The sequence below is a fragment of the Aythya marila genome, assembly GCF_965140915.1.
Source record: "Aythya marila genome assembly, chromosome: 4".
Taxonomy (NCBI): domain Eukaryota; kingdom Metazoa; phylum Chordata; class Aves; order Anseriformes; family Anatidae; genus Aythya; species Aythya marila.
The window spans coordinates 20,199,175-20,223,119 of NC_139045.1; the positions used below are offsets into that span (position 1 = coordinate 20,199,175).

General features: G+C 39.7%; 2 protein-coding genes across 4 annotated transcripts in view; one reads left to right on the forward strand and one right to left on the reverse strand.

The window, feature by feature from the left end:
- The window catches only part of CFAP97 (cilia and flagella associated protein 97), a 28,351-nt gene extending 12,566 nt beyond the window's left edge, over positions 1-15,785 (forward strand). For all 3 annotated transcript variants that reach the window (XM_082758692.1, XM_082758693.1, XM_082758694.1), the window contains exons 4-6: positions 6,389-6,657; positions 13,164-13,314; positions 13,965-15,785. In XM_082758692.1, coding sequence (XP_082614818.1) covers positions 6,389-6,657; positions 13,164-13,314; positions 13,965-14,092 — 548 coding nt within the window. In that variant the 3' untranslated portion in view covers positions 14,093-15,785. The remainder of the gene's footprint in view (positions 1-6,388; positions 6,658-13,163; positions 13,315-13,964) is intronic.
- A 4,854-nt stretch (positions 15,786-20,639) lies between these two features.
- SLC25A4 (solute carrier family 25 member 4) lies at positions 20,640-23,476 on the reverse strand. Its single transcript, XM_082759437.1, has 4 exons — positions 23,323-23,476; positions 22,480-22,966; positions 21,796-21,936; positions 20,640-21,472 (listed from the first exon to the last, which is right to left on the reverse strand). The coding sequence occupies exons 1-4, from the start codon at positions 23,431-23,433 to the stop codon at positions 21,315-21,317; spliced, it is 897 nt and encodes a 298-aa protein (XP_082615563.1). The 5' UTR covers positions 23,434-23,476; the 3' UTR covers positions 20,640-21,314.
- Positions 23,477-23,945: the final 469 nt, after the last annotated feature.

The following is a 23,945-nucleotide window of genomic DNA, read 5'->3' on the forward strand; positions in this document are numbered from 1 at the left end:
ATATATGCACCATTCTTTTGAGTAAATACTGTTTCCACGTTTATAATAAACGTTAGATATTTTAGAAAATTAGAGTAAGAACTGACTTGGCATTATTCAACACCCATAATAAGAAATGTTATTTGTCATCCTCTTTTTTGTACTTGTGTGCAGTCTGAACACAAGGAGGGAATGAAATATGCCAATGTGAAGAAATAGTATCCAAAATTTGTTTTTGGAAGTATTTACTTAAAGCTGCTTGTTAGAAAGATGGGAATAGAAATCTTGAGATTTTTCTGGTGCTCTTTTGCTTGATTCTATGTCTTGAACCAGTATCCTGCCTTATTTTAAGGAATTCAGATTTTCATAGAGTCGTTAAATGGTTTGGGTTTGGGTTGGAAGGGACCAGTTCCAGGTCCCTTGCCATGGGCAGGGACACCTCCCACCAGCCCAGGCTGCCCAAAGCCCCATCCAGCCTGGCCTTGAGCGCCTCCAGGGATGGGGCATCCACAGCTTCTCTGGGCAGCCTGTGCCAGTGCCTTACCACCCTCAGAGTGAAAAATTTTTTCCTCATGTCTAGTATAAATCTTTTTTAGTTTAAGACCATTCCCCCTTGTTTCATCATCGTCTGCCCCAGTGAAGAGTCCTTCTCCATCCTTTTTATAAGACCCCTTTAAGTATCAAAAGGCTGTTACGCAGACGAAGAGATGTGTTAGGCATGGATTGTGAATTAAGCAATCCTCCATTTTCATTTCATTATGCCGCAGACTTACTCTCAGGCTTTAGACAAGTCTTTTAGTTTCTGGAGTTTAGAATTCAGAGTGGTTGGGCAAAAATGCTGTATGTATCTTTATCTGAATTTACACTGGGTATGAATACAGTAGTAATGGGATTGCAGAAGGTATTTAGAGTACTGAAGATTTAGTACTTTGTGTTTTCTTCTTTGTAAAATGGGGTTGATGCCTGCTTATTTTACAGAAGTGTCTGTAAGAATTAGTTTGTAAATCCATGGTATTAGCTATTATTAACCTGAGGAGGTGGTGTGACAGGGTAAGTAGGACATTGGGCCACAGACTGAAGACTGAATTCTATCCTTGAAGCTCTCACTGACCTGTATGCTCTCTGATGAATCATTTTGCCTCTTCTGTGCCTTAGATTTTCTATTGTGAAAAAAATTATAGATCACTCGCTGAAAAGCACTGTGATGTAAATATCATTACTGTGAAAGTAAAAGCCCCGTGTTTCCGAATAAAGCTATTGTAGAAAATTAAATAGCAGCTTCAACTGAACATGTAGCAATTGCTTTAACTTCTTGGCTATAATTTGTGGAATTTGTCTGTACCTGTATATTTGTTCTTTTTCTTATGACATCAAGAATAAATAGCAGCCCTATTTAAGCATACATTTGTAAATAAGAATGTTTTTACTTGAAAAATCATATTTTCTTTTTTTTCAGAAAACATCAAACCAGGAATTCTCCAAAATCTTTTTTTTTTTTTTTTTTTTTTTTAAATGTGCAGCATGAAATAATGGATAGACAAGGAAATATTTGCACAGAAGTACTACAGGGGAATAGATTCCGACTGAACCTATTAGACGTTTCTGAGGAACTGTGATTTAATCCTTTCATATCTTTCAGATTTGTCACAGATACGGTAGTGGAGCAGTATAAAACAAAACACCAGGCAAACTCAAAAGTGTAAGCACTGAAGCAATTTAATGCATTTTCCTGCTGGGATTGCAAGAGAGTGAAAGATGCACGATTTTAATTTTAGCCTTAATGCCATTAGGAGAGCTGTATCAACCTGTCCTAATGCATTTGACTTGCTAATTATCATTTGTATTTCGTGTAAGGTTTGGTCTTTTTTAATCTGCAAGGTCGTTTCAATGCTCACAAATTGAAAGCAATAAACAGCTTGTTTATTGCTTCAAAGAAAGTCAGGTGTCTCTCCATGGAAACCAGCTTTCATAGAAATCCCATGAATACCAGAGAAATTTCTTTTACGGCTTTTCAGCAGATGAGAAGTAGCACTGTGCGCTGTGCAAGTCTTTACGCAAATGCTACTACTTGTTTACTCCTCTCTCCCAAGTTACTGGTTTACGGTCCAGATAACAATTAAGTGGTCAGTAGGGATTTAGATAAATTACTTATTACTCATTGGTAGAGTATGAAGATACAGATAAATCATATTTAATTGTTTTGAGACTTGAGGAGAAGGACAAATTGCAAATGCTTCAGAACCTTAAATCATAACCCAAAGCTTTAGTTTTGCCTCACGTTATCACTGGCCACTGCAGAAACAGTCAGGTAAACCATTCAAACACTTCTGTGTTGTGATTAAACAGCAGCATAGATATGTTGTTGAATAAATCAACAAAAAGGTTGCACCTGGTGATCTTTTGAGGCCCCTTCCAACCCAAGCTGTTCAATGATTCTACATTGCTCGAATAACTTTTAAAGCTCAGATACTTGGGTTAACACTAACTGTACCTGAAATACTTAATAGCATTTAAAATAAATGCATTTACCTCTTACGTGGGATCTTGACTCGTGTTGTTGTTTGTTGATGGTGAATTCTCCCTGTTTTTGTAGGCTTTTGTTGGCTTCACATAGGCTTCTGCTTCTGTTCCTGTGAAAGCATGGCTTTCATTGCCATGAAAATTGAAGCACATTCAATGCATATTGGACATCAATTCCTGATATAAATCATATAATTTTGTGTCACAGTAGGTGAGCAGGGAATAGGAACATTTGACAGTGTAAGTAGTGTCTTATAATAGTGCGGGTTGGTCAGGTTTTCAGCCAGGTGGCTTGAGAGGAAACTATTGCTGCTGGTAATGATCATGAGTTACAGGGTCAGAAACCTCACTGCAGGCACAGTTGAACACTTCTGCCAAAAGTGATAGTTTGTGACTCTGACCACAGAAATAACGTCACCACTGCTTCAGGAAAACTTGCAGAAACTTTAGCTTGCTGCTTTATTCGATTGCTCCTGTGGCTGATTTGACCATAGTTTAAGAATCAGGGATTTTATGAATGTCCTTTGCATTCTCCTTGTTTTGTTAGGCAGAAGCACTTGCTATATATTTGTGATTGTCTTTCAGGAAGTTATGCAGTAAGCATTCTGTTGCTAATCTTCTTTTTTACTATTGTTATTTTTTTAATAAACTTAAACTCTACTGTCACAGGGTTCCTGAGGAGAACAGTGTTGCAGTTGCTGTGATTTAGGAAAGGATACAGATGAGCTTCCATCAATTAGCGGTTGTTTTGAAGTGGTATTTGAGGCTTAAATTCTTTGTTAACAGAGCTTAACTAAGTAAAACACAATTCTGGTTTGTTAATTCTGCAGCTCAAAGAACAACAGAACAACAACTCTTAGTGTGTTGACTGATCCAATGACCTGGTGAATTGCAGCACCTTTGCTGCAGAGAGCTGCCTGTGAAATTTCAAAGGCAGTTCTTCCTTAGGCCATGCAGAAGGTTAGCTATAAAAAGATCTGTTGAGGAACTGAAACAAGTAGTGAGGAACTAGAGACTTTCAGATTAATCCTTTCTCCCTAGCCTCTTGAGGAAAACTTGCTGCTGCACTTACTGTATCCGGTCTGAAATTCGGTGCAAAATTTGTGAGTCATCTAAACTCTTGCTAAGTTGTTGTATTACAGAGATTGGGTTTGGGCAGTCCTCTGCTCAGGCTTCGCTAAGTAACTTTGCAGCAGAGTTCTTGTGGTCTTAATACTTTAATGTGTTGTGTTTTTTTTTTTTTTTTTCAATTTGTGGTTTATTTAATTCTGTCATTGTTAGCAAGCATTTAACCTCAGGTCTAGTCAGAAAGCTGTTGGCAGCAGTGAAGTTAATAATGTGTGTAATTCATACCTGTTTATTAGGAGTGTACACTCTCCACCAAAGTATAGCTAGTTGCCTTATGGAGAATTTAAGCAATCATTTGCTGGTGAACACATGAAACCAGTATTTCTAAGTGTCCCAATTCAAAATGCCATTACTTTAAATGGAGTTTGACTAGTTCACACCTTTCACAGAATTTGGAATTTGCACAGAGAACTATTTAGAAACTTAAATGTCTTGTGTAAGAGACTGCATTAACAATAACATTGGGGTAAAAAACGGGGTCAGGACAACAGTTGAACAACTGTTCAATCTATGAAATGCAATGGATGTAAGGCAAAAGATGACGTGTCTTTTATAGCTTTGTAATAAAATTATCAATTATGTAACTTGGCTACATGTGATATGTAATAAATGCCTTCTTCAGGTGGTTGTACAAGTCACTTTCTACCAACTGTGTACTGCAGTGCTAGTTTTGCGTGTTCCCATAAGGATATTTATTTTTTTTACACTGAGAAGTGTACCACTGCTTGATGTTACTCTGTGAATTGTGTGGTGCTAGTATTTTCTGTGTATTTCTTCTTGTCTCTTGTAGGTTTATCTGGATATGAGTCTTACCCCAGGTTTGTCTCCCCAAACGGATTTGATAGCTGAACTAATTTTCCTTTGAATAACTTACTAAATTTTAAAGACTTTTATCAAGACACTTATTTTTCCTTAATCTGTTGGGTGGCACGCTTGATCTGTGGTATTTTGCATTGTGTCTCGGATTTGAGGTGACTTGCACCTTCTCTTGACTAATAAGAAGGTATTTGCTTATGTAAACGGCCTTACAGTTACGGTGCCCTGCGGGTAGTTTCTGCATACCAGCTAGCATACTGACGGGGCAAAGTTACTAATGTCCAGAGGGATTCTAAAACAAACCTACTTGGATTTTGATTTCTAGACACTGCTTCTAACTCTTTTAAATAAAATGCAATAAATAATAACAAATATTTGCTGCATCAGGTCTGCAATGAAATCAGTTGAGATACTGCAATAACATTTTTTTCAGTTTTCTTCCAAAGTAAGAACATGCTCATCATTTTCTGAGGCTTTAAGCTATTAATGGCTGCCTCCAAGTCCCTCACCCCAAAATTGCTGACATGGAAGTGTTTCCTGAGGAAATATTGTCATGTGTCTGATTTCTTCTTTCTGCTTTGCTCAGAGCTTCTGCTTTGCATGTGCTGGGCTTTTAGGGGTAAGAGTGAGGGAAATCTGGAGGCACTGGAGTAGTGTGGGGTGTGGTTTGAGGAAGGTTTAGGAATAGGTCAATAGCTGAGCTCTGGTGAAACCATGATTAAATATAACTACCTCTGGCTGAGAATGAATCTTGCCAGTTGTTACCTCATCTTGTGAATGCGCAAGTCTGTTTGGCTGCGTATTTCTAGGTATGCATTCTTTGCTTTTTGTCTTGAAACCCCATGTACTAGGTTAATGCCTGTTTTTAAATTGCCATATCCTAATTATTTCTTCTTCTGCTACATTTATTTCTCTCCATCCATTAAACTTAATTTTCATCTTTCTCTTTGCAATTCCCGCACCAGCATGATGTAGCATCACTTCAGGAGCAAAGGATCAACAAAATCACTTCAGGAAATGCATTTTGTGCCTCTGAGTCTTGCTTCCCCAATGTCAGTTTTCTATCTTAACTACCGTTTCTGTTCTGCTCCTCATCTGAGACAGATATTTAAAATATCTTTGGAACAAAGCGTAAATTGCTTTCCATGTGCAAACATCTAAATATTCATTTATAGTATAATTCTTGGATCTGTGAGTTATTTCTAGTCCTGGCTTTCTGAAGCTGTGTTTCCTATTGACTGGAAAACTTATGTTTGTGTTGGTACCACAGCTGATTCTACTGTCAGGATGATTACGTGCAATGTTAGTGTGGTGCTGTGTAACAGTAGCACCATTAGCATATATATCTGTGTGTATATATAATTGCCTATTCTGATTGCTGGTGCCATAGTAACTACAATAAATACTTGAGGATGGAAGCTTGAGTGTATTGTGTCAATGCAGAAATGGTGCAAGCATACTGGTGATGGTAGAGGTTGGGGTGATCACAGTGAAAGGGTATCAGGAGCACTGACCATATAGAAAAAAGGACAATGCCCATTTAAGCTGATTTACATTCTTATTCCTAAATAACAAATATATTTATCACAAATACAGAATGTGTGTATACTTCTGGTGTTCTTGCAGCAAGTTCAGTTGCTCTTTGTATCCATTCAATTCCTCTGAATTACTTGCTCTACATGGGGAGAAGGGGGTTGCTAGTCAAAAGAAAGTAGTTGAATTTTAAAGGCAAAATTAGACTTGATTTTTTTTGTGGTGAAACTTGTGTAAAATTAATGTATTGAGGACAACAGAGCATCCCTGAAAAATCCTGAAATGCATAAATGTGGAATTCAAATGGAAGGAGGGAAAATGTACCAGGGCTTTTCAGGCCTGTAAATAAATCCTAATAATAGAACACAAGTTTTTGCTTCTTAAACCTATTCTACTTTTTGCCATTTTAAAGCTTTTCTACAGTTGGAGAAGAAGGAAAAACAAAAAATAACCTTTGATCAGCCACCTAGAGGAACAAGGAAAAACTATTCTTTCACAAATGAAGAAGTTAGACAAATCGATCGGGAAAACCAAAGGCTGTTAAAAGAACTGTCCAGACAGTCTGCAAAACCAAGGAGCAGAAGTACCACCCTGAAAAAGTCGGCTCTGCCACCTCCTAAATTGTACCACAGCGCCCTCAACAGGCAAAAGGAGCAGCAAAGGATTGAAAGAGAAAACTTGGTGAGTTCTAAGAACTGCTTTGGATTGATAAATCGAGGACTGTTTATTGTCAGATATATCATTGCTAAATACTTACAAAACTGATCAGGCAGCACTCCTAGCTTTGCTGCAGTCAGTCTGCAGTGTATTCTCATTACCATGCTGTTTGCGTAATTGTTCAGATGCTCTTTTTCCAGATGAAAAATAGGTTTTTCTTTATTTGAGCTTGCTCTACTTGAATGTAATTCAATTTAAGGGGAATTTTTGTTTACGCACTCATAATTTTGGATAGCAGTCTAATTCTATTCATCCTACTCCATGCGTTATGATTACTAGTCAAGAAGAGGCTTGCAAAAAATAAAGCAATCAATATGATAGCATCAAACCCATTATATTTGGAACAGGGAGGATACCATGTGAATGTCAATTTTGGTTTCTAATAACTTTATAGCTATCCATTTTTAATATTTTTAGCTCTCTGCTTTTCACATTATTTGAATGTACGTGGCAATCACAATAACTTATTTTACTGAAAACCAGAAATTCAAACTAATTTATAAGGATATTAGCAGAGCTGACAATGCTAGTTTTAATAAGATTTTAAGTGATTGCATTGTATTACAGGTAATGACATTTTCATATCATCTAGTTGTTAATTAATGTCTTCTAAAAGGAGATGAAATGTAGCTAAAGAAAACAATTAAAAAAAAAAAAACTTTTCACTAAAAAAAGTTAAAGAAAATTTATAGTGGAAGCACTATAAAAGAGCAAGTGGTCCTTGCTCTTTTACTAGGTTGCAATTTCCTTTTATATGAATAGGTAAAGATTTCAACATGGAGGAAGCCTAATTGTCCTCTTCAGAAAAATCCATTACATTTTAGTTTTTCCATCATAGACATCTCAGTAGTTCAAACTTTCAAAGTGGGAAACCATAGATTACAAGTGACCAAAAGAACTTCACACACTGAAGGAATTTGGCACAAATGTGTATTATAGATATATACTCCCCTCCCCACAACGAGAAATATCATATGTTTTTCAGCTTCAGTGGTTTTGAGGTGGTAGAAGGGCTTTCCTCATACGTTGTAGATGGTTGTTTTTTGTTGAAAGTGCTGGAAGCAAGACTTGCTCTTCCATATGCACCCTGATCATCAGAGTGGATTCTTAGGCTGTAGAGAAGTGCTGCATCAGCCACATACCACCTGGAAGTAATATGCAATATTGATTTGATGGTTGCTTTGATATTAAAGTACATAATATTTTATAATACACTTCTCTTTACTCAAAGCCACACACTTATTTTGTTTTGAAATATTGCAACATTTTATCCAAGAATGTCTTGCTTTTACAAGTTCTGGATCAAAAATTCAGCACAGGTAAATACTGCTAGTCATTTCACATCTATAACCTACCAAACTAGCAAGATCAGTGGTGGTTGCTTGTAGTCCAAAAAATAATATCCTTTGGTTACTTAATCATTTATGCTTTTGTTGTGAATCATTTACTGCAGGGACATGAGTGCAAATGTTTAACTTCAAAATAATTCCTTAGAATTTAGGTTAAAATGTCACGCTATTTTTAAGCAGTAAAAACACTTGGTCTATTCGTTCCACCAACCTCAGGATGATGCATTTTCTTCTTTGAAGAATGATTCACTAGTGCATCTTAACATTTCACTTGACACTGCTTTCACATTTGAGCAATTCTGTTTAAACACACACACACAAAAAGATTAAATTACATGTGCACCTGGAGCAGCGCAGTTGTAACATACTGTTTATTTTATCCCCTTTGTTGGATAATAACTTTTATAACTTCTTTTCCTGACATTAATACCTTGTCTAGGCAAAACTCCCTTGTTCCACTAGTATGCATGTGGAGTGATGCCTTTATTTACTGTTAGCAGAAAGGCAGCTTGATCTCTGGTGCAGGCATTTGGCATCGAGGCTGATGCAGGGAAAGCAATTCAAATATTAGAAAGTCACAGAGAAATCAAAGCACTTTACTCTCCAGCTTTGTGAGAGGGGTCAAGGAGATACAGGGAACGTAAGTTGCTCCCGCAGACTGCTGGGAAGAGCTACAAAGGAGAAAAAGACGCGTTGCTCTGAAAAACAGGAATTCTAAGTCAACGATTTAGCTATTTATGGGAAAACACAGTTAGCAAAAGACATCTGTTAAAATGAATATCACGGTTTTGTACTTGCTGCTTGTGCCCGTTTTGGTCGCTTATTTGAGCTGGCAAGACCAGAGTGCGGCTCTTGCCAGTAGAGGACGCTGCTGACTGAGAAAACATCCTACTGCCGTGCCTGAAGGTACTCCCAGCCCCGTCTCCTCTCCGCTGGGGAGGAACCTACTACACACGACACACGTGTCCATATTAGACACACGTTAATCACGATTTCTGCCAGTTAATCGTGATTTCTGCAGAGCTTCACGGGCTGGGAACTATGCATAATTTGAACTTTAATTGTTTATCGTGTGATGCAAAATCTGTACTGCTATATAAAGGTGGGTGTTTGGAGGCCTTTAAATACAGATATGCAGCCACTGCACCATTTCTCCATCAATTCATCTACACTTAGAAGTAATTAAGGTCTAAGGGTTGGCTTTTTTTGATTTTGTTTGCTTTATTAATCATCCGACTAGGATGTAGATGTGTTAGATGACCAAAGTGAGCTAAGCTACTGCATTCAGCCCAAGTTCCTAGGGGACAAGTGACCTTTGAAGCTTACACCTGAAGTTTAGTGGAAAAGACGGTGAATGTGTAGTGTAATTCTGCAATCCTAGCACTAAAGCTGTAGGCTTTTTGTGAGCAAAACTGTTACGGTCTGCTGATTCCTGACCACTGCTGTGATAATTATAATAAAGACTGACTAATTGCCAGGTTGAAGGAAGGTTTTTGGTTATTTAGCATGCTACTCAATTTTGTGGTTTTTCCTTTTTTGTACTCGAGGCTATCTTTGTGTGGATGCCAACTGCAGGCAAGTGTGCCAGTTGTTCAGTTAAAGACTTTTCTCTCGATTGAAGAACTTTAAGAGGTTTCTCTCTTAAAAGTACTCGATGGATGATGATGTCTAGAGTTTGTGAAGTGAGCTAATTAATGCAACTGAAGAGTTGAAGAAAATTGCAAATCCTTGTGCTAAGAACAAAAAGCTGTCCCTGAATGCACTGTTATCTCCTTCACCCTCCCCCACCTGGACTCTGCAAAGGGACAGTGTGGTCACTAGTATGAGTGACATTAGAGGAGGCATAATATAAATAAATTTGAACAGCTGTCAAGGCACACTGGTCAGCTGGTCAGAATTCAAAGGAGGTGAAACCGAAGCCTTCACGCATTTAAAAAGCAAAGTAAAACAAGAAAAAGTGGCATATTTAACCTTTTCTCTGGACTCAGTTTGGGAGTGCTGTGTTTTCAGTATTTTATCTCTTCAAGATATCTGTAGAAAAGTATATGCTGAGTTTCTTTTTTCTTTTCCTGACAGCATTGGAATTAGATCTAGTGTTCTGCTGCCCAGAGCTGAACTAAGAGCATTTATCTTAGCCTACCATATAGCAGCTATCTTTTAGCATAGTGTCAGGTTCCTTTGTTCCCCAATTGTTGGCAATGTGACATTTCCTTCTGTCACTGACAATATGTATTTTAGTGTCTTTACGGATACTAGTCTGTCTCCAGATGCCTCGATTTACAAAGAATTATCCTGTTCCTGGAAGATAATCATGCAGGAATGCTTTATGGGATTGCACTTTTTTTAAATCATTATTCTACTTTTATTGTAAACTCAGTATCATAGTAAGAGAAGATGATGGAGGGAAATAGAAGCTTTGGGAGGCTTTTGGCCAAGCTAGAAATTAATGATATATCATTTTGCATGGGAATGGGGAGTATAGTAGTGAAAATCATTGACTTGCTGAATGCTAGCCTAATCTTGTTGAGCTTGAATTAGGAGCTCTGAGCAGCTGCAATGTCGTTAAGATCAGCTAATGGCATCCCTGCAATGTATGTGCCTGTTAATCAGTTTTCTCCTTAAATCTGATCAGGAACATGTCTTTGTTTTGAAACACCTGGATTATGTCATGTGATTTGATTCTTTGCTTATTAAGGTCAGTGACAAAATTTCTATTACTTTCGTGGTGCAGGATTAAGGCTACAGAGATTTAGCGCTTCAGAACGAGGCAAGTGGCAGTGTTCTGCAATCCATTTCTCAAAATGCTGTTTTAACGAGAACATAATGAAGGAATTAGCAGATTTAAATGGGTAATTGAAAATGAATCTTATTTGTTCAAGGTACTCGTACAAAGCAATTCCTTGGTTAAAGACCACAAGGCTTGCTAGTAAAAAAAAATACAGGGATTGGATTAGTTCTGGTTTATGGATCTTGTAGGTCAGGGCTGCCATGTCAGTGTGTCGATGAGTTCATTGCTCTATGCAGCAGGCCCTTCTCCAAGCTACAAAAATTATAACCACAAATAGTGTTTAAATTAACATGCCCTCGGTACAGTACTCAGCAGAGGGTAGGGGTACCACAGGAGCTGTTCTCTAGTTCTCTACAAAACTTTTTCTTAGAACAGGGAGGGAACCACTGAAGCACCACGTAATCTATATCTGCTCTTCTCATATCTAAGGATTGTGTGAAGTCCAGTTCCAACCTGTTCAGAAGGTAATGTATTAGTGCTGAGAGTGGTCTGCTTCTTGCTTTAGTAATCAGGACTGAATGCTTGTCGAAATACAGGCATAAAAGTAAAAGCAGGAAATTGTATTTAAACTGGGCTTAAACAGGCATAAGCAAATATGTGTTGAGAATTGAGCTTGAAATTACTGCAATATCGAGGTATGCAAATTCTGTGAGGCTGTTACAGTTGCAGTACGGACTTGAAACATGCTTGACCTTCACAGGAAAAAGGATGTTGCTTCTACAATTCAGTTTACCCATTTGTGAATGAGCTGAACACTTTGAGAGCTTCAATTTTTAATACAAAATAAACAAGTAATCTTTGCAAGTCTATATACATGTTGGTATGTTAGATGGTGATAACTTGTGTGCAAAATGTGGGATGTAACAAGTCTACCATTTTGTCTTCTGTAACTGGCTTCAGTGAAGAGCTATTTCTAGCTGAAGTTCTTCCTTTGACTTTTGCTTACTTAGGTATTTCCACTTGACTGTGAACTGGCTGGCACTCGATGCAAGCACTTGTGACATATTACGTCCGAGCCAAAATGGCTTGTCCTTTCTCTTGCGCACACTGCAGGTTTCCAGTCCCCATGCATAAACTACCAAGAGCTTGCAGATTCCTATTACAGTTAGACGAAGACAACTGACATCTTGTGAATGCTATTCCATTTACCAAATGATTTTCTGTGTCTCTTTTTGTTCTTCTAAAGCAAACAAACAAAAGCAGACAAAAAAAGAACCTATCATCAGAAAAGAAACCTGAACAGGACCTGTGGGCAGATGAAGAGGGGGAAAAAATCATTTCATGCAAAGTGCAGTTTAATGGTTAGGCAGGTTCTTGATGTCTACCACTTAAGTATGCATCAAAATAATACGTTCTTAATTAGTAGAGGTATTTTTAGTACTTTGGAGATTTGTGTAATTGCAGTTTGTATTGTCTCTCATTAATAAGATGCATGTTGTAACCCTGATGATGGTTGTGTCCCTGCCAAATGTGTGTAGGCTATCACTTCAAATTAAGCTAGCGGAGGGAGTGTATAGATCTGTGAAAAACAAGCACTGAAGGCTAGATGTATTACAGATGTCAGGTGGTTGATTGGAGGCTGTATGTAGCAAAGTTCTTCTGATTTTTTGCCATCACAAAGTTGTTTTCTTTAGAAAAATTATGGAAAAATCTTAAATGAATGCATCCTGTTTCAAGAGTAAGTAGTTAGGAGGTATGAGAAACTGTATCTTATAAATACTATGTAAGTAACTGTTTTGATATGATGTTTGCTGCATGAGTGCCATGGTTAATCTCAACAAGCGGAAATGACGTCTGTGACAATTTCAACTATAACCTTGTAAAAGTACATTATGGATAAAAGATGTACATAAAATCCAAAAGAAATATGTAATTGTGCTTTTCTTCTTACAATTACTTTCACAGAACTGAGGTCAGTAGTTCTCTCTGGGGAACTGTTCTAAATATGTTTGCAAAGCAAAAAATCAAAATAAAACAAACCTCTCATCCTCCCCCAAACTTACCCATCTCTTCTTCTAGAGTTAAACACAGTAGGAATAGAAGAGCTCATCTTGTCGTCTGCCACCTTCACCAAACAGATGTCATTTCAAGTTATCATGATGTGCAGTGTACTATGGGGTACCAAAGATGTACTCAACTCTGTCTTTTATTGCAATGAGAAAAGTATTGAATGTGAGCAGAATAGTGTGTCACCAGTGGAGTTAATTGTGTTGGGAAATGCTAAAAACTGTTGGGTTTATTTTTTTCAGTTAAAATAGAAATAGCAGTCTCTGAATGTTTTTGTAGCTTCTTGTTTGTTCTTTTTCTTGATGATGCTGTTCTTTGATATTAAGGCTTTTCTGAAGAGATTGGAAGCAGTGAAACCAACAGCTGGTATGAGACGTTCTGAACAATTGATGGACTATCAGCGCCAGATGAGCTATCTAAGTTCTTCACCATCTGTAAAAAGAGGAAAGTCTCCTTTCAGCCAGCTTAGCCCTTCCAGTAAGTACTCTGAAGTTGCAGATTCTAGCATTTCTTTACAGGTGTTTCTCTCATTCGTAATTCAGAATTACAAGGCATTTATTATTAAGAAAAGCAAAAAAAGTTTTTCTGATACAGAGATGATTAAATTGTTATTGTTAATTATACCAAAAATATGGTGACTGAGTTGTTAACTTAGCATTCTAAATTTCTAATAAATCATTTTGCTAATAATCTTTGCCAAAAAGGTAAAAAAATCACTGTTGTAAAAAATAGTAACAATAATAAATAAATTTCAGGTTGCTAGTGCTTTTTATTGAAAGGACAAAGCAAAAAAAAAAAAAGGTTCATATTGTTATTTAGAAAATGTAAATCTACTGATAATAGCTTTGTTTCTCTTAGAAATTGCATGCATTTGGAAGTAGGTCATGTATCCTCATGGATCCATCCCTATGTCAGGTTAAAGAACCACTGCACTATGGCATGTGCTTGATTTTTTTGTTCTGACTATTTGCAAACAACTCATAATGTTGGTTTTGGATTGAATTTAGAAATTGTTTTGTTTTTTCTGGAAACTGTGGTAATGATATTTACAGTAATATACGATGAAGTTTTCTGATATACCCAGTGTAAGCATTCTTACTGTTTTTTTTCCCCTTGTGGGTTAACAGGAGGCACTTCAAGAGCATCCACTTTACCAAGTACAATGAGCCAGAAGACTGAAAAAAACACTTCTGATCCATCTGGTGGGGCATTACAGAGACCTAAGCCCACTAATGTTCGTGCTGCTTGGTTATAAGTGTGCTACGCCTCACATTCTGAGATGTTCCTCGGATTTCTATTTTTAGTGCTTTTGTAAATTCTATGTGCAAAAATATTCTATGCATTGTTTAGTGATTAAAAATGCATTGTATATGGTATAATTGCATATAAAATTGTTTTTATGCAAACACTTTCACTTCAGTCAGTGTTTCCTGTGAGAGGAAGTATTTATGAAAGAGGAAGAGGTATTTAAACAGAATAGAAATCATTAATTATTATTTTATTGTCCGATTATAAGTGGAATTTGTATCCATGATGTGGAAGGACAAAATTGCTGCACGATAGGACTTAATTCCTAAATTGTCGCTTTTCATCCTGGTTTCAGGTAAGTCTTCTGAACTTTTAGGTCATGTTCATACGACTGAAAGAATCTTCATTTTACAGCAGCATTGCAGGATGAAAAGTGGATTGTATATTCCTGCATGGTTAATTAGAATACCGAGGCTGCAGAAGGTGTTATTTTGCCATGGTTGCAGATCACCCCAGGTGATGAGCGTTTGTTTTGTACTCCAAAACGTGTCTCTTCCAGAGAATTTTAGAAGTTGTATTGGGACCTTTGCATAGGAAAGAAGCATTTGATGGTATTTGAACAACACTGGGTAACAGAGACTGATGTTTGAAGTGAAAAACAGTTTCAGATTGAATCTAAGAGTAAGTTTTAGATACTTCTCAAGCTAGAGAACAGTAAGCAAAAGAAGTATTTCATGGCCCTTCTTTTGCAGACCCATCTCAGTGGGGAGATAAAAGCTTGAGCTGCAGGAAGCTTCAACATCTGCTTTTGAAAGCAACTATTAATCGCTATTTGAAAAAAAAAAGTGTTGAAAACAGAAATAAAATCTCATGCTTCTTAACCTATTTTTAATGTTATGTTCATATCAAATATTTGTAGTAGTGTCAGGCTTCCTTATCAAACATCCATTTATAAGGGGAACAAAGTTTAATGCTGTTGGCAAATAGTACATAATAGGCTTTGTTTCTATACATGAAGGCAAACTTAGTGAGCTTATTTTGTAGGACTGTAGTCTTATAAAGAGCATAAATTATGATGCCAGTGTCCATGGGTATTATTGGAACCCTGCTTGCTTACCCAGCTTCTTCCCAGGAGAGATGCAGGAAATCTCTTTGTGTTATGTATAAGGAAAAAAGCTGTATTCAATAATGCCAGGTCTTGGCCTTACAAAGAAAAAAGAAAATGTATCATTCTTTGCTCATGCTTGCATGAGGGCTTCAGCTTTCAGGTATTCTGCATTGTAATAGGCTTTTCGCTTGGTCCTGTATGACAGTTTGGCAGAACTTCTGCACCTGGTGATCTGCAGATCAAATTTAGCTGTTTGACAATATATGAAGCTTTAATTTTAAGCAGCATTGTGGCAAACAGATTTTATTACAATTATTATTCATTGATAGGGACTGTAAGGCATTTTTTTGCATAGTGCTGCTGTATTTATTTGTACTCTTGTGCTAATTAAAATTATTCACTATTTAAAGATTTTTGTCCTTGAATGTGAATAACAGTTTAAATACTTCTGAATGTTCATATAATAATTCTCTTCTGTAAAAGAATTCACAAAACAGATTACTTCTAATCGCTGCTTCTTATTTTATTTAACTTTGGTATGAAATACTGTCAATTTTGTATGTCATTTTTGTAAACTATAAGAAATAAAATATTTAACATGAAGTGTTTGTCAATGCAGTGACTTCCTAAAGAATTTGACATGTGATACTAAATTGCAAAGGATGTCATTGGAGAAATGCTTCATACTACCTGTAGTCAGGGAAAATGCAAAGAATCACTTAGATATGTTTTACTTGGTAGTGACTGGTGCAGTGTTTTTTTGTTGTTGTTGTTTTGTTTTGTTCTTTTTTTTTCTTTAAATAAGCCATATTGACAGTCTTCATTAAATTAGATAACTTCATCAAGATTTTTATGACAACAAATTCTACTTCAGGTAGACGTATTTCTGTGTTTGTTTTTTTCCTGTAGGCTGTCACTTTTATGTTCTCTTCTGCCTCTTTCCCCTCCAGAAGATCTCTTCAACCAAAAACTGCAAGCTCTTCCTACTTAAAGCAAGTCACCACACTGAGCTGACATAGTTTCAGATGGGAACCAATTTCCTTGCTAAAGTGACAAGATTGCCAGTTTGAGTGACAACACTGGAGCATTGATTTCACTGCAGTGAGAAATGGACTGTGATGCCTCTCATGTTTCTGTTCTGGAAGCATCCATGCTTCATTGTGGGCTGCCTTTCTTCCAGGAATTGGGTCCTGCTTTGTAGCCCTTCTGCAGCAATGGAAGTTTTAATGAAGGTCCTAGCTGAGATCAATGACTATAAGGACGGGGAGCGATGATGTGTTTGTGCTTGGATAGCTGAAATAGGAAGGGTGTTTTACCAAGCAGACTGGTGAACCCTTCAGAATTCTATTTTAATTCAAGTGAATCCAAGAGATTTGAGCTAAACTGGTAGAATCACACAAGGCCATTCCTCATACAGAGTTTACAGGCTTTCCTCTGTGCCACAGCCTGTCTTCTAGTAGACTTTGCAGGCTTTGCTGAAGAACCTGAGGCATCTCTGCTGTTATCCCCTCACTCAGATGAGCATTCGTCTCACTGTCCCAAATCAAATGGCTAGCTACCTTTTTATGTCATCTTCTATGGCATATGCAGACTTAGCACTGGACTGAGTTTTCCTGATTGTCAACTAACAAGTTTCAGGATAAACCCCTGTAAAAAGCCTTGAGACTTCTTCTAACAGATCACTGATAACACTTTCATCTGATTGTTTCTCCTTGTTCTCACTGGTTAGTAGATAAAAATAGCATTCTGCCTGCACAATCTGGGCAGCTCATTCAGTCATCTGGCAGATGAGAGCTGCTGCTTTTCTCTGGAGCCTAGTCTGCACATCAGTGTGGTAGAGATCAAGGCAGCCTCAAGGCAGTGAGGTCACTTATCAGCCCTTCTAGCAGCTGCATCATATGTAGGTGATGACTGATATTTCAACTGCGGTATATCAGCAAGCCAGATGGTGAGGGGTAAAAAGGGAAATACTTTATTTTCTTATCGTTCTTATGTTGGGAAATGGATTATTTTATGGATCTGGTATGCTGCATCTGATGCTCAGTCTGTGGTGTCTGCCTGCTCAAAGTCTTGAGCAAAACACTGGGGATGTAGCATGTCACTTCCACCTGGTGAAGAAGTCCAGAGCTGTCTTCCAGGACTGAGACTGTTTGAGGTCAGCTTCATGTTTCATACCAACAAGGATTGCTGATGTTTGTGATGCGGCTCTGGTTTGTCTTCTGGATACCTGGTTCTAATGCCTTGGTCAGGTAAGCTTCTCTAATATCTTCTGGTAACTTTCCACCTGGCCAAAATGAGGCAGCATTTGCCAGCAGTGATCCTTGCAGCTGTGTCACTTCTGGTTCCAGAATCACTTGTGTTATTCACCCAAAATGCTGTTCTTCATTATTATTGTTGAAAGCTCTGATATATGGAAAATTGTTGTTCTCTCCACTGTGTTATGTGGTAAGAGCTTGAGACAAAAGAAGTCTCAGTTCTCCCCACAGTGTCTCTTAAAATTAGAATGTGTTATTGAGAGTTTTCTTGTTTAAAGGGTCAGAAAGGGAACACAGGGCTGAGATTTGCCACCTGGGGCATGAGCAGGAAAGTGTGCTTTGATGTTTCTTTCCCTTGTACCCTAGGTTGGTTAATGGAGCTCTCTGAGATTATCATAGTAAAAGTAACTGGCATCCCAGCACGTGATTTTCTGGTTTTTGAATTACTTTGCAAGTTGTATGTGTGTTTTTTTTTTGTTTTTTTTTTTTCCTTCTATGCCCCGTGGTATGTCTTAAGCTCTTCTTTTTGTTTGTTTTTAAGAACCGAGGGCTGCTCCTTCCCTAACAAGTATAGGGCAGAGAGTAGAGGTCTTCACCTTCAAAAACATAGGGAAGAGTTTATCTGTGGTCATAAATTCTTCCCTTCACTCTCTGCAGTCCTGCTCTCAGTGCTCTTTAGAGATGTGTATCCTTCAGAGCCAGCCTGAAGGTCCTACCTTGTTCTCATCCAAAAGATGTGTGTCTCAGTTCCATCCCCAGGTAGCATGCTTTCTGGACCGAGGAGTACCATATATACTAGATGGGCTTTGTCTTCCGGTGTTACTAGAATATATTAGCAGGCTATCCAGGACAGGCTTCCCTCTGTTCAAGTGTGAAATACAAGGGAATAGTGATTTTGACATTGACTTTACGGTGTACCTGTCTGTGAGGTGCACATGGATCAAGGCAGGGGTAGTGTCTGTGGCCCAAGCTCATTTGATTGAATTTTTGACATTGTCAAAAAGACTGCAAAATCATCAATTTGCCAGCTGTACAGAGCTGGATTTAGTTTACACTTTGAGCAAGTGTTATGCACATATATCAGTGCTGCTTTTGGGGGAATGGCTATTTAATTGACAGTTTTGAACTTATACACCAAATATCCTAGTGGAAAGTAATGCCTGGAATTTGCCACAGGCTGTATATATGTATAAGCATGTAAGCAGAGATAAGGAGCTTCTTGCCTGTGTTTTCATAATGTATTATTTTACCTACCGTCTCTTCCCCAGTGCAATTTTCCTGTCTCAGTGTTCCTCACTTTTCAATAGCTTTCACTTTCCCTTTATGTCATTTTATTTTTTTCTGAAATATTCCAGAATGTTTCTACCCTGGAATTCCAGAATATTTTTTAATTATTTTGTTTAGACCCATCTGAAATTTCTTTTTGCTTACTCTTCTTTCATTATTCATTCACACATAAAATTGCCCCCCAAATTTGGTACCTTTTTTATATTACAGTTTGACATTGTCTTTGGTATTGTTGTAGCCAACTAGGATCTTCTCTAAAACATCCAAAGGCCATAAGCAACCTTGTCAGTGAGGTAAATGAGAAATGAATGGTTACAGTGTGTTTGAAGGATTTCTCATAAAGAACCAGTAGGAATGTGTGGAGGAAGGAGAAAATGAAGAAAAAGGGCAGAAGCAAGCAGGTAAAGGTTTCTGAGACTACTGCAGTAAGCACCTGGATTTTATTCACAGTCATGTGGTTCAATAGGTTGCAACCTGGTCATTTGCTACTAGGAAGAAAACACACCACGGATCTAACAACGTGTTTAGATATTGACCGTTAGGGAAGGGAGAAGAAAGGACTAAACCAGATCTAAAGAAGCACTGCTCCTCATAGGAAGAGAAGAAAGGAAAAAAAAGGAACAGAATAAGCCTAAAAGTTCAAGGTAGAAGCTGTCTCCCTTTGTCAAGAACTGTGATTTAAACAAAGAAGTTGAAATACATCAGACCTCATCTAACATGTACACTTCCTTCGTCTGAGCAGTCAAAAGTGATTGCTACCTATTCAGGTAATTCAAAAATCAAAACTAATCTATAATTGTTGGACACATTGCTTATATTCTTCAGGTGCATAGATGTTACCTCCATATAATATTTAGTATCTCATTCCTGCTTTCAGGTGGAGGGGAGGTGCTGGTCTGAAGCTACAACCACCATAGTAAGGGATAACATTCTTTGCATCATGTTGCTTTTGCATAGTGTATTGCTCCAGCTTTGACACACACAAGCAATGCTGGGAGATAAGATGTGAAGGAAAGGCAGCTTACAGCAGTTATGGTACCTGGAGGAACCTCCTGCTTCATGCTGTGATAACCCTTTCACTAGAAAAGTACTGCTCAGTCACCAATTCTACTAGTAACTGCATAGCCTTTTACCTTCCACTACCTCTAGTGTGATTCCAACATTGTTTCCACCTTTTTTTCCCTCCCCTAGGATACTATGAGAGATGCTCCAGAACCTTGTCAAAAAAACACCTCAGGATACCTCACTTCTGCATATGAAATAAAAAGTGTAGCTGAAATAAACTATTTAACTGAAGACTATGCAAGTGTTAAGTCTTCCTGCTTTTCTCAGGTGGATACATAGACTACATATAAACATGTTAACTGAATCACTGAACTAGCAACAACTCACTTGCCTTCCTTTGCCCAATTAGAGAGCCTGTTCTGCATTGGGTTCACAACAATCCAGCATCTGAAGTTTAAAAACTCTGTATGGGCATGTTCTGATCTCCCTGGTAATTAATAAGTCGTTAACTATATTCCCAACTACACTATTACTGAAATAATTTGGAAGCCCTCCATTATAGAACACTTTTTCAAGTAAAAAAAAAAAAAAAAAAAAAGACTTCACTGTGAGCCAAGAACAATTCATCTACATTGCCCTGTCTTAAAGTATGAAAGCAGCTAAGGCCAGCTGGTAGTTCAGTCTACATGACAACTGGCTGCAGCATCCTCAAGCTCAACTTGCTTGGGTTTGCTATTAGAAGTACCAATAACTATTCTTTCTATTTAAAGCTCCACTGGAAAACTTCCAAGAAAGTTGGCCAGTACCAAGCAGTCATTAGTAGTGTGCTGATTAGCACATCACCTTAAAGATCATGGTTGCAGTGTGTTCAGTGTACTGAAAACAACAGGAAAAGTTCATGAATATATTAATTTATTTCATGATTTCAGTTTTAGTTCAATTGAACATCAGAGCAAACAACTTTTTGCTTTGTGAAGATATAGGGCAGTTTTGACACAGTATTTCCACCTTCTACAAAGTATATTTTAAAAACATCATTATGGTCTTGACCACCATAACTTGTCAGTGAAGAAGCTGCAGTTATAAACTCACAGCCTAGTGTTTTAATATAGCTTGTATTTCCAGAAATGCTTTATATTAAATATATATATCAGATCAAAAATACATCTTTAGAAGAAGTCATTTTAATCCATGTCGTAGTGCTGTTGGGTAGCTAGAGACATTGCTAAGTAAACTAGGTATTTCTGAAGATCTCATTAAGAGTTCACATTATTAGATTTTAATCTAGGTGTAGACCACCTAGGTCTTGTGCATAGACAAAATGCATTACCCAGAATTTGGAGGGGTATTAAATATATATACAGGTTCCAATACAAATGTTAGAGAAATTTTCATACAAAATGCACTGTGCTGTAGTGGACAAATTTTAAATAAACGCCTCCTCATCTCAAACAGATATCCTATTCATAACTTTCATTCTCAGTTTCCCTAGGAAATATTTTGTTGTCCATTACATCACAACAAGTTTTAAAAAAGTTGATTGAGAACAATTGAACTAATTATGATGTTATGTTTTAGACATACTTCTTGATTTCATCATAAAGTACTAATACAAAAGCTCCGCCCATGCCTCTCAACACATTCGACCAGGCACCTTTGAAGAACGCTTTCGAACCTTCATCTTTAGCTATCTTCTTCCAACAATCAATTGTGCCCTTGTACATAATATCAGCTGTGGAAACAAACAAATGTCAGAAGGCAGAGTCAATTTCAAATTCCCTGTATTTTAAAAATAAAGCAATAAGTAAAGCATAACCAAGAATTTGAAATTAAGTGCTTAGTTTAGGAATCATCATTTTAATTTGCCATAGGAAAATCAAATCAACTCTCAACCTCTTAAATGAATACCACAGAAATAACGCACAATGCCCTTCCTTTTCTTAATTAGGATTTCTATAAAAGGGCCATTGGTTTTCCATAACAAAATAACCCAGACCTCCCAACGAAGGGACACTTTCCAATGCTAGAACACCACAAGAGTAAACTTATTCTTACCTCCCTTTCGGCCAGACTGCATCATCATCCTACGTCGCACGGTATCAAAAGGGTATGAAACCAGCCCTGCTACTGCCGTGACAGTCTGGGCAATCATCCAGCTCACTACGATATGCACGTTCTTTGGGTCAGGCAACATACCTGTCATCAAGAACAAATGACGAGAGTCAGTACAGAGGGAAAGGGTGGTGGGAAAGATGACTGGAAGGAACCAGCACCCACCAACCCCAGGAGCTGCTCAACCTAAACAACAGGAACATGCCTACAACTTTTCCCTCTGTCCATATTTGACCATGAACAGGTGCAATGACTGAAATGAGTTTATAGGATTGTTGGATTTTGTGATATAGAGCCTACTTCGTGCTCCTGACCTCTCTTGGAGAACCTCTCCTCATGTCATGAAGTACAGGGAGCAACAAGCCATCTGTACAAGCCTTAAGAAAACAGAAATAAGAAGAGAAACTATAAGGTGTCTGGAAACACACTGCAAACCCATGGCTTCTGCTCAGAGCAGCAAACTGAGGAAAGCCGGAATGCATTTCAGAAACACCTGTGCTTATTCCAGCAATAGCACCCTGAACTGGTACTAAGCCAAGCCCTGCTTGTCCTCACAGGGCAGCGTGCCCTCGTGGGCCTTTATTTGTCGGATCTTCCCTCGTGTTCACCGCTCCATCCACTTCTTACCCTTGGCCGTGTCATAAACCCCGAAATAGGCTGCTCTGTAGATGATGATGCCCTGCACAGACACACTGAATCCTTGGTACAGGCCCTTCAAGCCGTCGGACTTGAAGATCTTGACGATGCAGTCGCCCAGCCCCGTGAACTCCCTCTCGCTCGCTCCTTTGCCCACATCAGCCGCCAGCCGGGTCCGGGCGAAATCCAGCGGGTAGACGAAGCAGAGGGAGGTGGCACCCGCGGCGCCCCCGGACGCCAGGTTCCCGGCGAAGTAGCGCCAGAACTGCTTGTGCCTGTCCACTCCCCCCAGGAAGATCTGCTTGTACTTGTCCTTGAAGGCGAAGTTGAGGGCCTGGGTGGGGAAGTAGCGGATGACGTTGGCCAGGTTGCCCCTCCAGAAGGAGATGATGCCTTGCTCCTTGGGGATGCGGACGATGCAGTCGATGATGCCCTTGTACTGCTTCTCCGCCGTGATCTGTTTGCTGGCGTGCTGGACCTGGGTGGAGGAAGAGGAGGAGGAGGAGGAGGAGGAGGAGGGGAGGGAGGGCAGAGAGAAGGACACAGCGCCGGTCACCCCGCGCCACGGCCGGCCCAAGGGCAGCGCCTCCGCCGCCTGGCCCCGCTCCCGCTGCCCCGGGAGCGTAACCGGAGCCGGCCCAGCACCTGCCCTTATTTAGGCACGCCGGGACGAGCCGGGGAGAGCCGGGACGAGCCGGGACGAGCCGAGCCGAGCCGTGCCGAGCCGTGCTGTGCTGTGCTGTGCCGGCACCACCCGCATGCCCGCCCCGCCGCGACCCCCCCCCTTTCCTCCAGCACCCCCAAGGGCAGCCGGCGCCCCCCGAGCCCGCTCACCTGCAGCAGCAGCTTCACCCGCTCGATGGGGGCGACGGCCGTCTTGGAGATGGCGGCAGCGATCCCCCCGGCCAGAAAGTCCTTGAGGAAGCTGAGCGCTTGGTCACCCATCTCGGCAGCGGCTCCGTCACCCCCCGCGAGTCGCCCACCTCCCCGCCCGCCCGGCCAAATGGCCCCCGGCCCCGCGTCGCCCCCCTTATAGCCTGCGGCCTCTCGCGATAGGAGGAGGCGGCCCCCCGGGGCGCGCCCATTGGCCGCGACCCCCCGGCGGCCCGCCCCCGGCGGGGGGCGCGAGGCAGTGCCGCCATCTTCTCCCCCCCCCTCCCTCTTGGGGGCGGTGAGGGCCGGCGGGCTCGGGACGTTTAAAGGGCAAATTAAAGTTATCTGGTGGCCGCCCGGGACGCGGCGCCAGAGCATGTGCCCGCCGTATTAATAGCTCCGGGAGGCTCCGCGGGGGACGGGGGGCCTGGCAGGGACACGGCAGTTCAGCGTTTGGCAGAAGCCGGGGGGATGAGGGCGATGTGAAGAAGCAGGAGGGTTTGGGGACGATGGCTTCGTGCGGGGGCTCGCACCGCCACCGTGTCGTGTCCTCACACTGAGGGGCTGCATGGTCCCCTCAGGGG